Source organism: Cornus florida, unplaced genomic scaffold (genome assembly GCF_030987335.1).
Source record: "Cornus florida cultivar Cherokee Brave unplaced genomic scaffold, ASM3098733v1 CherokeeBrave_3.0.0_Hap2_Chr07, whole genome shotgun sequence".
NCBI lineage: Eukaryota > Viridiplantae > Streptophyta > Magnoliopsida > Cornales > Cornaceae > Cornus > Cornus florida.
Window position 1 is genome coordinate 3,319,420 of NW_026775577.1, and position 15,496 is coordinate 3,334,915.

General features: G+C 35.4%; 2 protein-coding genes across 3 annotated transcripts; both read right to left on the reverse strand.

Moving 5' to 3' along the window:
- Positions 1 to 848: 848 nt before the first annotated feature.
- On the reverse strand, positions 849 to 3,999 carry LOC132315773 (CASP-like protein 4A3). Its single transcript, XM_059814175.1, has 3 exons — positions 3,325 to 3,999; positions 3,002 to 3,137; positions 849 to 1,265 (listed from the first exon to the last, which is right to left on the reverse strand). Exons 1-3 carry the CDS (start codon positions 3,888 to 3,890, stop codon positions 1,071 to 1,073), a joined length of 897 nt encoding a protein of 298 aa, XP_059670158.1. The 5' UTR covers positions 3,891 to 3,999; the 3' UTR covers positions 849 to 1,070.
- Positions 4,000 to 5,492: 1,493 nt separating this feature from the next.
- LOC132315774 (protein farnesyltransferase subunit beta-like) lies at positions 5,493 to 15,493 on the reverse strand. Of its 2 annotated transcripts, none has more exons than XM_059814177.1 (14): positions 15,148 to 15,493; positions 14,952 to 15,038; positions 14,748 to 14,853; positions 14,004 to 14,039; positions 12,916 to 12,998; positions 12,777 to 12,830; positions 11,429 to 11,480; positions 10,565 to 10,629; positions 8,569 to 8,625; positions 8,329 to 8,371; positions 7,397 to 7,483; positions 7,135 to 7,318; positions 6,816 to 6,943; positions 5,493 to 6,022 (listed from the first exon to the last, which is right to left on the reverse strand). In XM_059814177.1, exons 1-14 carry the CDS (start codon positions 15,267 to 15,269, stop codon positions 5,786 to 5,788), a joined length of 1,341 nt encoding a protein of 446 aa, XP_059670160.1. In that variant the 5' UTR covers positions 15,270 to 15,493; the 3' UTR covers positions 5,493 to 5,785. The 2 variants fall into 2 exon arrangements, with proteins under 2 accessions (XP_059670160.1, XP_059670159.1); XM_059814176.1 differs by having other exon boundaries at positions 8,299 to 8,371; positions 15,148 to 15,492.
- Positions 15,494 to 15,496: the final 3 nt, after the last annotated feature.

Genomic DNA, 15,496 nt, shown 5'->3' on the forward strand with positions numbered 1-15,496 from the left:
TTTGTTTCGGTGCATTTTCTCGGGAAAAAGGAAAATTTTCCTTCAAAACTTCAATACTTAAGCAACTCTTGGATGAGAGAAGCCCACTCATGGATAGATAATAGCGACACACATCACCATTCCACTACCAATTTCTAAAGCAATTAAACTCTACCATGGGCAAGTTTGATTTAAGCTTCGAAGGCAAGCAAAAACAGAGTCTTAGGGTTACTAAGTACCAATTAAATCATTATCTTGTCCATGAAAATTAGTCAAGACGGTATGATCTCTCATCTCCAAAGGAGTGATGGAGGGCTCAAACCCGGTCAAGGGCAATAATGTGAATATCATATTTTGTCAAGCCAATGTCAATGATATAACGATTGAGCCTAAGGCTCAAACTCGGTTAGGGGCAATAATGTGAATATCATATTTTGTCAAGCCAATGTCAATGATATAACAATTGACCATAAGATCGCAAAAAGACCTACAATAGAAGCATAAATCAACCTTGTCAAAACTCAAAATCCAAATTGTACCCATTAGAATGTTTCATTCAACACTAAAACAATCTAGCCATCATTCTGGTTCTTTCTGATGCAAATGCGACACTGCCACTAATCCTGCTTCGACGACTTGGTGCACTCAGAGTCTCAGACTTGTACACCAAATCCTAAGCATGAAAAAAGAAAAAAGAAAAAAAAAAAAGAAGCAACAGTAGAAGCATATGCTAGTGCCACCAAACCACACATTTGATATGCTAGTTTACTACTTGAACATTTTGGCGGCCTGTTAATAAGCCAGTCTGTGATGAAAATGTATGAAACAGTATCAGAAACAACAGCTACTTGCAACATTAATCCCAATCATTTAAACTAAATTATCTGCACAAGTCTATCAGATTGAATGGTGACGATTGTTCAACAGAATATGTGATTCCTACACGGTCCCAACGTAATTATGTAACCCAAACATTTTTCTTTATGCACAACATGAAGGATACATATATACACATTACCTTTCCCTTAAAAAGAAATTCGTTATGATTCGTAAATTTTAACAGGTATATAGACCCTAGGAGGAGCTCTTTGTCACAAAGATTTGGAATTGCACAGGGTATATCCAGAGATGAGAGAGCTCAAGGCTAAAGCCACGAATGCCAGGAAGGACATTATTACAGAAGCCCTTGCCATCTCCGGGAACTTATCTTTGCCCCAGTTGGATTGCCAGTCATCAACCCGAATTGCAGCCGATGATGATGCCGATATCAGAAGGTATGTCATAATCTGCCATTTCAAAACAACAAAAGCCCCAGTTTTCCACTAAATATATCAGCATAAAATGGAAAGTAAAATTGTAGCTAAATGATATATTGCTGCCTCTCCCTTCAAGAAGGGGCTTCAAATGTGCTTTTTGGAAGCACAACCAATATGCTAGAACTAGGACTAGATTAAAGGAACCTAAAATAGGAAGGGAAAAGGAAACATACTTTAAGCGCCTTAACGATAATAAAAAGATATTTATCATGTTAATCAAAACACTCTAGCAGATTAATTCAATATGTGTATTTATTTATTTTTTTTGCCTTCAAAGAGTTCTCATTTGTTTCTTTGGACACTCTCAATTGAGACCTGCAACTGGTTACAAGAAGTTTTGAGGACCAAGAGGATATCCAACCAACCCAGCGCATGGTGCCAACTCAATGTGTGCAACTAGCTGGTGTTGCAAGCAAAGTTTCACAAGAATCACAACCAAACAATTACTAATCATCTTGAATACCTAAAAATGAATTCTAATAGCTATTTTCTAAAAGTTTTAGGGACTTTGTTGAAAGATGGGGCAATACCAAAAATTGGAAAATCTTGTTACATGTCAAATTCCTGCAAAAGATCTTTACATGAAGCGAGCCACATAATATTCGCAGCAAAACAATGCATGCAAATAGAAATCATTTTTAATTGACACTATTAATTGACAGTTAAAGGGGTGGAAATATTAAATACTAAAACTATAATTTTAACACGAAACTGCGATGACAAGAAAAACAATATTGTTGCTTTTGGGAGCACCGAATCCTTGGATTTGGAATGGGGTCATTCGGTGGTCCCAAACATGGCTTATGCTTCATTCAGTTCATTCTAAATAGGTTGTGTTCCATGGGCTATGAGAAGTAGTAATTTTCAGTCTGTGTATATACACTTCAAGTTATCTTCATACCAGTGTGGTAATGTAGTTCATACACTATGCATGCCCGTTATCTCAGTGATTTTCTTCTTGCATTATTTCTCACAATTTTTTCTTAAGTTATTTATCAAGATCTCTGTCATATGCCAGGCCAACTGATAGCATTTTAGAAAAAAATAAAATGCCGTAATAAAGCAAGCATATCAAAAGGGCCTTTACTGGTGCAAATTCTTTGCTTTATGAAGTGGTAGAGTTGTATATTCCACATAGGCCCAATAGCAACCTTCGAACAAAAAGTAGTAAAAAAGTAGATGCGGCATTAGAAGGAAAAAGGACTCTAAACGGACTCCAAAAACCACATGGTCCTTGTGGGCCAAATCCCTAACCCCAAATAAAGCCCCATATATAAAAACAAACTCGGATCCTTTACCGTGCCATTTAATCATGTGTCACGTTTCTTGTCATTTCGATCATTTATACAATAATTTTATATCATTTATACAATAACTATATTATTGTGCTACAATTTAGTGGGTTTCACCAACAATCAACTCCTGTGCAGGAATAAAAGCAATCCTCATTCAAAGAATCCACCAATGGGTTACTGCACAACAGCACAACCATTGTTGGGTTGAGTGGTGGACCAGGGGAAAAAAAAGAAAACACTTTACCCAAGAGCGTGTGGACCCCAAGCCCACAAGTCATAACTGATAACAGTCCAAAAAGAGCCCCAAAAAGTGAAAAAGCAGACTAAGGTTGGGTTGTGTCACACCAAAATAATTACTGCAACAATATCTACACTGACTTAAAAATTAATAGTACAGTAAGAAAGACTCGCCTGATCCACGGAGAAATCGAGAAAATAACGGAGTTGGTGTCGGGAAACGTACTTGCCGGTGGCTAAATGGTAGGCCATAAAACAAGCCTGCCCACCTGAATATACAAACCCTATCACATTCACCGCCATAGCGTACCTGCATATATCACAACTCCGTTACATTCGATCTCAATAAATATTTCAATAATAACTACATCAATCAATAACAAAAATTGATTTGGAAAAAATCTTTTTCATTGACTTGCACACTCAGGACTACTGTATCACAACACTCTTTAGTACTCCTGTATCTCTCGATTATATATGAATATGCAGTGAAATACCTGAACTCCTTGTATCGGTCGAATGAATCAAGAGCCCAACCCTTATTTTTGTTAGCGGCCATCACTGAGAACGAAATCAAGCAAAACACCATCCCGCAAACCCTAAGTCCTAAGGCGGCCTCCTTCACCATCTTCTCTCTCTTCGTTCTCCTAAGAATCGACAAAGATTTCCTCAGCCGACCTCCACCTCCTCCTTCTCCACTACCTTCTTCCACAGCTCCACCGCTGAAACCGTCTCCCGCTCCTGCATACTTCCATGTTACCGGCATCGGCTCTTCCCGGACTGACCGGGTCACCACCATCTCCGGCTTCGGAGGATTCGCTCGAAATTGAGCTCCCATTGTTTTGATCGGAGGAGATTCCGGAACCGTGTCGTGGTTGGGAGAGAATCCATGACTGATAGAGCTCCCACGGCTTTGATTGGAGGAGATGGATGATCTAGCCGGAGTATCTTCCGGTAACCTCGCCGGCGGACCATGATCGGAGGAGTGAGTAGGCGAAGAACTAACTCTGGATTGTTCTGCTGGTTTTTTGTACGGAACTGTTTGCTTTTCCTCGTCCTCCATTTTTTCTGTGTGTGATCTAAATTACAAATTGTGTGTGGGGGAGAGAATTTTGAAGGAGGTCGGTGATTAATGAATAATGAATCATATTGACACGGATAGATTTGGCAGTTTTTCCTTGGAACTTGAAATGATTCCTTGGCAATATAAAAACACAGGTCATTGTGTTGGACTAAGACTTATTATATCCAACCAGAAGTAGACATGTGTCAATGCTTAGAGCAATGCGCATGCTGCTAAGTTTTTCTTTTCTTAATTAAGTATTATTATTATTACATAGTTGGGTAAGCTTCCCGCGGAGATTGCCAACCCGTCACTCCCCTTCCCATTAGGTTATATCATTGGATTAACACCTATTTTATATATTACAGTTTAATTGATAATTCAGGTTTAAAAGATAGGAGTAAGTAAAGGATTTATTTATTGCTAAATATATTTTACGAACATAAAAATAATGAATCCAAGTAAATAATGCACAGTAATAAATGATAGACTCTACGGTGAGTTCCATCTCTTGCCAATTGTGAAATTCACTGTACTACATCAAGGGATGGAGCCACAACGTAATATTCTACACCATAATATATATTTAAAATATAACGTACATACATATAAATTAATATATATATATATGTATGTATATAATATAGTGATATTTTTGGAATGAAACTATTATAGATATAGAATATAAGAATTAAGGAAACGATTTAGGAGAGACAAAAAAAATCTATAGAATATTAAAAAAACATATATAGAATATTATAAGCAAAAGAGAAAATTCAAAAGGTACTTTTTATATTTTTATAAGTATATATATATATATATATATATAAGCAAGGGAGAAGATTAAGGAGGCACGTTCCCTAGCGTGGACTCCCTCCGTTTTGACCCAAGTCATATCATTATTCTTAACGGTATCACAAGTGTGCTTCTTCTCACGTTCCACGTAGGCTTAAATTCTCACTATTTATGATTTAATTATGTCACTCTCATGTTTCCACTCTCAAATTTATTTTCGCTCTCTTTTCCGCTTTATGTGACTTAAGTCCTGATTACAATGTTGAAGAATTTGCCTTGTGTTTTGGTGCAAAAATTTGTTTAAAAATTCTATGATTAAGCTATTACCTACTAAAGCGACTCTTGGAGAAGAGGAGCCCACGTTAGTTAGGGATTAGGAATAAAGAGGTGTAAGTACTCAATCTAAACGTAATAAGGTACACTCATTAATGAAGTTATATAAATATGTACTATTTTATCAACGCAATTACGATTCGGAGTGTTTGTTTGCGTGACAGGTAGACTGAATTACTTTAATCCCACGGAATTTGCACCAGTGATCCCAACTAACATCATGATTACTAATGATTTACAGGCAAGATTAACTCTCTTTCCAATGGTAATAAAAACACAAAAGGTATGAAAGTTTTATTTTATTTTCTTTTTATTTTTTAAATTGAGTGGATATTATGCAAGAGAAAAAAAAAAAAATTATTCCCTTGTAAAACGAAATTTTAAGAAATCATATACTAGAAACTTTTTCTTATGCACCTAACAGCATCCCAACAAAGAGGGATAATAACACAGGACAAAAACTCAGCTTCAATATTTTTTTTTTTTTTTTTTTTGGTGTTTACTATCAACAACAAAGCTTCAAACATCAGAAGAAGAGTTAGTAAAATTGTCAACAATATATATTGTGCAATATCTGAAACAACTGTTCTAATTTCTCTTGATACAAGCAGGAGGCCGAACTAACTTCCTGCAGTAATAGAGGGCATGCCCCACTTATAACTCATTCTGGTCACAAGATCATATGAATATTAGTCTCATATTACAGATTTGCAGCATTCATGCCCCCTTCTTTAAACTTAACAAAACTACCAACACTAATAATTGGCCTAAGGCCTTGAGAAGAATTCATGTGCCTCGTAAAACCGATCTAAGACGACATTGAAGAGGGGATGAATGGGTTCCAATAGATTGGAATAAGGGCCCATTACTGTCCTGGGCAAAGGTGGAGAATCAGCATCTTTTGACGAGCTGTACTGACACACGGCTAGGCCGCTTAGACAATAACAAGTGTGGTAGTAATCTCTATTCTTCCCCGGTTTGTCTCTGAATCCTCCGTTGTCCAGCTGCATCAACCACATAATGTGAGAATCCAACTCTTGCAAGAAAAGGAAAAATCTACTAATTAAATACCTATGCAAAATCATAATCATCTACAATCTGCATCCCATATTGAACTAGGCACTAATATGTGGCGAATTGGTAAGTATGTCCAAACACAATCTTAAGCTAAGCAGATGTCTAAATAGCTGTCCTATATTGGAGCGTTGGAACACAAGTATGTGAATAGTAGATTGAACTAGGCACTAATATGTGATGATTTGGTAAGTATCTAACTAAACAAAATCTTCAGCTGAGCAGACGTCTAAATAGCTGTCCTATATTGGAGTGTTAATAGTCCCCCCGCCCGCCCCAAGGTTTGGCAAGATCATGTGCCGTATAAGTCTTCTTTCACTTATTCACAAGCCACAATACCCTTGGTCAAACAACCAAAATCTTCATTTAGGCAGTGGCAGCCAAATCTGGCCCTTGTCATCATTGAATCTCGCTTGGAAAACATGGAGCTAAAAGCGTGTGTCTCATATGAATTCTAAAAAGAAAAAGGACAATTTCTTTCCTTTTAGAGGTGAGGCTGGTAATTTTGCTTTTTTAGTAATGACAAAATGGCCATATCTGTTTTAATAGGCTAAGAACACTGGAAAATGATAATTTTGAACAAGTTGCGCTACTTAACAAGGTTTCCCAGAAGGTACGCTAAGGTAATGAAGGCAGATAATAGGAAGACAAAACCAGACGTGCAAAAGTAACCAACTAGGCATTGGTAAACAATATTTAAAGAATCTTTAAAATTAAACACACCTGAGAGCACAGAAGAATATATTGTTGCAAAGCAATGCTGTTGAAAAGAGGTTCCATTTTAGAACGTCCTTTAATAAAATCAAAACCAATGTTGAACAAATTTACCGGATCAGAAACATTCTGTTCTCCTGCAGGTGGGTGTAGGAACCACAAAAGAGAATCTACCATAAGGAATGCAGTTTCTATCTGTGTTTTTTAAATAACAAAAAGGAAACACAAGAATAATAAAAAGAACATATAAGAGGTGAGGGAGATCAGATCCCCTAGCTTGAGGAAATAGATAACATTAATTCTCCCTTACTCTTCTAAGTTAGCATACCTTCCTGCCTGGAACAGCAAGTTTCATTAGCATGAGATGAAGTCCCTTCCAAGCCTTGTTCACCTTCAGACAAATCAGATGCTACAGATTGTGTGCTATCTGTACTGCAGGCTCCTTCAGTATCCGACAGCAGCAATTGTTCATCAGCGAAACATGATCTTTGTATCAATGCAGAAACTCCTCCCTGGTTCACTTGATATACTATTACTCCATTTAGAAGTTGAAACCAACATTGATACATGATGAAAAGAACAGTCATCACCTGCCAAAAGGAGTAGCAGCCATCGACCAATTTATTTGTTCTCCCTTGAAATCCACCCTCCGACCCTTGTCTAAACACAACCCAGTCCTGGTACCATAGTAAAAGATAAGCTGACACACGCTCAAGGATATTATCACAAATAAGTATTACAACTAAGGGTTTCATCTAACAGAAAATAGCTGTTTTTACTGCCAACCCTTTTAAAAAACACACCATCTCAGGTTTTTGCTGAAATTTGTTGTTATATTCTCAATGGAGATTTACTAAAGGAAAGCTCCCAATGTAGTGAAGCATTTCCTAATTTTTAGTTTTAATCTGCAAACCTGGTTTGAGGAAAGAAGCTTCTGCAAAAGGCTTCCCACCAACCCCAAAAATAATAAATGAAAAAGATCACTTTTAGTCCAATTTATATGCTTCAAAGATAGAGCTAGAAAATAGATTTTACCCATAAAAACAAGCGGTCCATGAGAACAAACACTGAATGCTTTTTACAACAGAATTTTCATCTCAGATTTTGTTCCTTCAATTTTAGCCACTGATCTTTAACAAATTTTCCATCGTAAACAGGGAAGCTAATTTCAGGATTGAGGAATACATGAATGGTTTAATATTACGATGAAGGGATATATATCCTCACTGATTCAGGGGGGTAAAAAGATATATATCTTAACTGGCCCTTAGTTCAACAACATCATCAATTAAACATTTATTTAAAAGTAAAACTTGATCAGCACAACATTAATACTTTGTGCCCATAATTGAGCCCAAAAGTGAAAGACGGACAATTAGAATATAGCAGATAAGCAATGCATAGTCAGAGAAACCACGATAATTTATTCCAAGACAGATAATGAAAAAGTTCATAGAGAAGCAAGATCTAAGAGAAGGAAAGATTCTCTTACAATTAAACTAGTCAAGTCCAAACGATTAACCTCGTTGATTAGAATCATCGTGGCCAACCCACAAAAGGCGTACCTAATAAAGAAAAAAATTAGATTAGTGGCTTTCCAAATACCATAAGAGCATGAAAGAGACACATGTGAAAGATATCACACCAAAGACAACGTCGTGCATAAAAAGGAGAAGTATCTCATCCCAATGGTTTACCATCACAAGAAACCGAATCATAGCCCCTTAGCAGATACAAGAACAAATATAAGTGAGAAACATACCCACCATGAGCTTCAGAACCAGGCTCTCCAGCAATGCCTCCCTCATAGGTCTGACAGCTGCAGGGTAGATGCAAGTGAGTACAGCCATCTATTATTCATAATGATTAAAAAATAAACATTAAGAAAACACTAAAATACGTAATCCACAATAATAGCAACATTCCTTGCAATGTGAAAATTTTACTCAAAGCTTTGATCATACTGTGCATTAAATTTCCTTCTCAAACAAAGTATCATACTGATTTATTATTTAACCAACTTTAGCAGTTTAGCCATCTTCGTAACAGATCTCTTTCAGGAATTCAGCCACAAAACCGAGCCTTAAGATAGGTATTTCTATTTTTTTCAGGAGCAACAATAATAAAAAGACGAAATCTCTTGCAGAATATAATCCTCTGCACCAGCACCAAAATCTTTTCTTCCCATAAAGGTAGAATCTGAACTGTATATGTCACTTTGTTCTCACTTCCATTTTTTCCTAGCAGTTACTCGTAATAGCTTTCATATTTCTCTAATGGCGATGGATACAAGAATTATGTTGCTTCAATACAATCACATGATAATTAATAAAACAATTCAAATTTACCGGTATTAATATATATATCACAAACTCAACAGACAACTTAGGGTAACAAAAAGGCAAACCAGAGAGTGCTGGACACTGGAAGACTGGAAAAATAAAACTTTTGACATGATTTTGCATGAAGTAATTACTCATACTTGAATCTGCGTCCTCGTGCTTGTAACCCGAGCTTTACAATTGCACCAAGCAATAAACCATTATAATGTATATTTTCATATATTTCAAAAAATATAATATAAATCCATCCTCCTCATGTCGAGCCCTTGTGTTATCTTGCTTTTCTATTTCTCATAATGGCATGAGTTTTAGATAATTCGATACTCTATATATATATAGATAATTATTTCCGACACAACACTAATTTACAATATCTTGAAAGAAAGGAAAAGAAAAAAGTTTCATCTTAACATGTTGCATACACACATGTATTTGCCACTATGTTACATGGACACTGATATCCATAGACTATCAGGTTACTCCACATGAGTAATGGTTATGGATATGCATCTGACACATTCATTTTAGACACTTCGAAGTGAGACTGTTCTACAAAAAAATATAGGAGAATACAACTATTTCATTCAAAGTTGCATAGGATACTTCCAAACTTGTTCCTTTCATTACATGGATTATCCACGTCTAAGAAGCTATATTGCATAGAAGTTTCATTACACCTAAATTAACGACAATAGATTTCAGCCATGATTTAATTTGTCCATGTCCGTGTGTAATGAGATATAGCGATTAGATGAATCTGAATATACAGACTGCATCTGCAACCCACACAGTTACCCAAGTCCATATAATGTAAAAAAATTCACGAGTATAATTATATTACTTTGCACATGGAATGTACTTGGGGCAAGTCCGACAGAATTGCAGAAATGTCACCAATGTGCTAAATCATGTCCAAAGCCTTTTCTTGACACTTGCTGGATTTATATTACATGATAAGTTTCACATAAGTTCCATAAACACATTAAAATACATCTCTACTTGTGACTTTGGGCCTTCAGCTCATACACTATTCAACTGAAGAAAGCCTTGTTTCAAGTTTCAACTATTCACGATTAGCTCCCTTCTGCTCTATGTAAGGACATAACTTCATAAAATTATGCTTACATGTTTAAATAAACCTGGGAGAGGGAGAACCTATGCATCAATACAAGGTGTAATATGCACTGCATTTCAGATGCAGTTATTCTAAGTTCATAGTGTGGATATATAATAGTTCATGCATCTGAAAACATCTTAGGAAACATGCAGGTAGAATTCAAAACAGCTCAAGCAGGTAAAAAACAGCTCTACAGAGAAATGAAAAGTAATTAATACATATAGAACAAGCATGAAACAGATTGCTGAATTAAATGGCCCCAGCAGTAAAATTGAGAGTAAAAGCTAGTTGAGACCAACCTCAAGATGTAATTTCCAACATCTTTTACAAGTTCATAATCCAAAATGTTCAGAATGCTTGCAGCCTGGGCGGAAAAGTAAAATGGTAGATATCAATAAAAGATTGAAAGAGCAGTATTCAAGAAAACAAAGATGAATAAATAAACCATTTAAAGTAAATGGATCCATGAGAAAGTAATATATAATATTAAACCTGATACCATGCTTCTAAGTTTATCAGCAGCCCCTTTAGTTGCAAATGTTAAAGGAATGTACATTTCTATCAGAGTGGAAAGGCAGAAATGAAGATGAATTTGTATCTGTTCTCTATTAAGTTTTAGCTAAAAGAGAATTTCCTTTTGTTGACATTCCACTAATTTCCCATCTTTTTTCTTCTTTATTTTTTTTCTCATATTCCCTTGTTAATACGTGGTAATTTGACCCACATTCAGATATAGTACAACCACCACCCGGTCCACCCCCTCTCATAAAAACCACTATTCTATCCTTTTTTCAGTGGCAACCACTATTCTATCCTTATATTTCAATTACATAGATATTGTTAACTACCTACTCTAAAAGCTAAAGCTATTAGAGAGGGTGTAACTTTAATATTTAAATCCTTCAACACGCCCCCTCACATGTGGCTTTCTTTTGGTCCAACATGTGTTTCAATTTTTTATTAGGGTGATGGTGAGGTTTGAACTCAAGATCTTTGGCTCTGATACCATGTTAACCACCATCTACTCTAAAAACTTAAGCTATTAGAGAGGGTGTAACTTTAACATTTCAATCCTTCAACACAAGCAGGAACTTTTTTTTTTTTTTTTTTTTGGGGGGGGGGGGGGGGGGGTGGTTAGGTGGAATAGAAAGAATTAAACTTACAGAAATGGCAGTATAGCAAGCACGAACATCAACTTCTCCACCATCATGCATCCTGATGAAAAGTAATATACAATATAAAAAAGAGTCTATACTAGGCTCCTTAAATTATATATACACTAAAAAGTGAACAAGGAACCATTAAAAGGTTTATTCTTTGAGTAAAATGTACCATATTGTCCAGTCAAACTGAGAACTGATTCAAAAATTACAAAAAGATTGTGGCAAACCATACTCATTTGAATCAAAAGAAGTTAGGAGTCAGCAAGTTTTCTGTATTTTTAAGTATCAGGGTTTATGGTGAAGATTCAGATATAGATCTAAACACTTCAACAAGATTAAGCGGCTAGCAAACAGAAAAATTAGAATGAGAAGGAAAAAAAATTATCAAACAATTAAGAATCAAGAACCCTTTGCGATTTCAACAAACTTTGTTCCAGATATATTACCTTTCTAGGCCTCACAAGCAAACCAGGTATCCACCAACTCAACCGGAATGTTGAAAAATGGATCATATAGTTTGGTAGTTGCCAAGGTCCTCAAATTCTCAAGGAAATTGGAATATATAAATAATTATTTAAGAGAGAATATTTTTAACAATAATTTTTTACTTTAAAGCTCGTTCGGGAAAAATTCTCCTAAATATCAACTGTAGTCAGTATCCTCGAACCTTATAAAATTCCCAAGAATAATTTCCTGCTTTTGAACTTCCTTCCAGCATTTTATTCAATTGGGTTCGACTACCAACCCAATAGTTGCAATCCTGCAAAATTCTAAGCCTAGAAAATCACGAGTTATTTTTTTTGTTATATTCTATTCTCCCCTTAAATGAAAAGACCACTGCACCAAAATGACATAGGCATTGTTTGATAAGTGCCAATAATCCACACCCCCCCAACGCGCGCACACACAAAAATAAAAAAGCATAGAAAGGAAGGATATACCATTTTAACTATTCCAAGTCATATATACCTACCACAAAAATGTAATCCGAGTTGCATGATGAACATAAGAACGTTGTCACATATATGCACATAGGTATCAAATGAATCCAAGTTTTATGATGAAAATGAGAAACATTGTCATGTATATGTACCATAGGTACCCATCTGTACAGAAATTGTGATCATTCATTAGAGGAATATTTTTTATTGGACTACATATATACATGCCATAATTATACATACACAAACACAAATGACAATGAAAACATACACAAACACCACGCTTTCCATCTTGGATTATAATCAATTATTAGCTTGCATAGAAATTGGGATGCAAAAATGAAACGATATGAGGTATCGCAGTGAAATTATAAATTCAAAATACTCTAATGAATATGACGTCACACCTGAATCCCCCACTTGGATGTTTCATTTGCAGCAAGAATGTGTATAGTTTACCTCTGTAAAAAATCCATATCAGATAACTTTCTAAAGGGCAGAAGAATGTGATAAAATAGCAAATTTCCCCGAGTATAAACTAACCACCTATTAATTGATGACAACGCTCTGTCACCACCCAAAGTTACAAGTGAATTGACTGCAGCATAAGTTGTTGCAAGATGTGGCAGCTGAGATAAATTGCATAAAAGTTAGTGGCTGGCATAAAGAAAAGCAGCTCAGCTAGACTCAATATGCATCATTAAACAGTGATCTAAATAAAATTCATTTGGAAAAAGAACAAAAGAATGTGAACTCAAATTTTTAGTTCATGTAACAGAATAGCTGTCAATATCCTCTTCAAACAAAACTGGGACTTCGAATACTTGATATATAACAAAATTTATGGGATCTGATTAAAGAAAAAGAAAACAGAATTAATGTTTAAATAATAAATGAAAGAAACCTTATAGTTACACCTTGCATATTATTGTCTTTATACCTGCCGATGAAAAAAAAAAAAAACTCCTTCCACACCATAATAAGTGTCATGCTCTCCTTTTGGGATGTTCCACAATAAATATCCATTTTCCTTTTTGAGATATTCCAAATTACAATTTTTTTCAAGTTCTCCTCAGCTTTTTGAAAGTCTTTTCAAATCAATAAAGTAAATTTGTAAATTTTGTTGGTTAGTTTTGTATTTTTCAAGGGGTAAAATGCATTTCCCAACAAAATTGGAGTCCCAAAGGACAACACTTATTATGGGAGGGAGGATAAGAAACCACAACCACAAGCTAAACTGAAAAAGAGGAATGCAGACATGATTTATCCATTTGAGTGGCTTCATCTTGCAACAATATAATCTGTTAGATGCACAAAAATTGAGACGGTTACAGATTAAACTCTGAGACTTCCAACTTTATTGTTTTCTCAAGGAAACATGTTCATAAAGAAGTTACAATAATAATAATTTAGTTAAGATACAAGGAAGCAGACAATGAAGGGCTAATGAATAAAAAGAACAAGTTCGACTACTGTAGAGCTTAGATAAAAATCAATTCAAAATTTTCATGAACCTATAGAACTCAATTGCCACATCGAAGTACTGAAAATAATGCTAGTAGTAGCCAAATAGACATTTTGTTCATGAATGATATCAGTAAGGCATGTTGCGTAACAATAAAACATTAACTTGCCTGTCCAGGTCCTCCACCATATCCGCCATCTGGATCCTGTAAGCATAACAAGACAACACAATTGAAATCAAAACCCGCAGAAAGCTTTCACATTGCCCAGAAGAATAACTTTGTCATAAAAAAAGAGAGGAAGCTAAAGATTACAAGTAAATCATCAAATAGTAATAACAAGAACTTCACCGAAATGGTTTTGAAAAATCATTTCATCATTCTCTCATATAAAATAAATAATAATAATAATAATAATAATAATAATCCCAAACATGAATTTAGCAAACACAACAGATGCTAATTTTGAAGGCTCAAGTTGAGGTTGTTGACCTATACAATTGAATGTGTATTACGCTGCTCTAACCTAAGGGACATGTTGTGATTGACCTACCGGACTTGATGATCATTACATTGCTACTAGAATAAAAAAAAATAAAAAAAAGAGAGTAATATTGATCACACTAAGATTCATTCATTACTATTTAATCATTATCACATTATTAAGAAGCCATACAACTCAAATGGATCATAGTTTTGTGATAAAATCTTACTTATTACAAATGAGATTAGAAATAAAATAAGTTAAAATACAACGGGTTAGAAAGAATGGTAATTTCATTACTTGATAAAGAAAATTAAAAATTAAAAAAAAAAAAAATGTCATTTCATTACACACACTGAGATAGACATACACTTTATTTAGGAGATGTTGCTAAAAGAATGATGCAGCGAGATTTAGTGGAAACTCCAAACCTGACAACGATTTAGGAAGTCAATGGCATTACTTTCCAATTCAGCATCAAGAGACTCCCCCAATAGAGCAATTGAATGAATGATCCAGTAGCAAAGCCAAGGCCGACTGATATATATATATAAGCAATGTCAAAAATATAAAAGAAAAAGATATAAATATATATGTAAATATAGAGAGAGAGAAAGATGAGACAGGAGGGTTACTTGGCATCCAAGGAGGAAAAGGCGGGACTGAGTTGTCTGAGACCATTGGTGAGGTACTCTATGTGCTTATCACGTTGAAGCTCCAACCTTTCACATATATACCATCAAAGATCGTATAAAATGGATGGGCACAGACTGATATATATATCTATATGAAATCAAACCCTAGAATTGTTAAAGAGAGGCGAGAGCTTACATGACGGCTTGGGATTTGGGTGGTAGGTTGAAGAAAGGTTGGTACATTTGAAAAACCTGGTTCTCCGTCATCCATTGTTCTCGCTGAGTCACTGTCACTCTCGGCGGCGACGACGACGACATTCGGACCGAATATTTGGTCGCTACTCACTGTACTTTACTCTCTTGCTCTGCTTCGCTCGTTTTTTCTCTATTTCAACTGTCAAATTAATTCCAAGCTTGCCTTCGCAGCAACCATCTACCACATATGGCAAGAGCGCAACTGCAGAATCTTCAAGAACAAGAGCTCTTCGCAGAACTCAGTTTTTCAAGTCAATCTCAAGTCAGATCTTCTTGTTCTTTGTATTGCT

Bases quoted from the DNA above. Each gene is read 5' to 3' on its own strand.
- LOC132315773 (XM_059814175.1), bottom strand. From the start codon at position 3,890: ATGGAGGACGAGGAAAAGCAAACAGTTCCGTACAAAAAACCAGCAGAA. The intron at 3,138-3,324 runs GTATTTCACTGC...TGATATATGCAG, and splicing joins GACCGATACAAGGAGTTCAG to GTACGCTATGGCGGTGAATG. The intron at 1,266-3,001 runs GCGAGTCTTTCT...TTGAAATGGCAG, and splicing joins TCGATTTCTCCGTGGATCAG to ATTATGACATACCTTCTGAT.
- LOC132315774 (XM_059814176.1), bottom strand. From the start codon at position 15,269: ATGTCGTCGTCGTCGCCGCCGAGAGTGACAGTGACTCAGCGAGAACAA. The intron at 15,039-15,147 runs GTAAGCTCTCGC...TATATGTGAAAG, and splicing joins CCCAAATCCCAAGCCGTCAT to GTTGGAGCTTCAACGTGATA. The intron at 7,319-7,396 runs GTGATGACTGTT...CAAGTGAACCAG, and splicing joins GCTGCTACTCCTTTTGGCAG to GGAGGAGTTTCTGCATTGAT.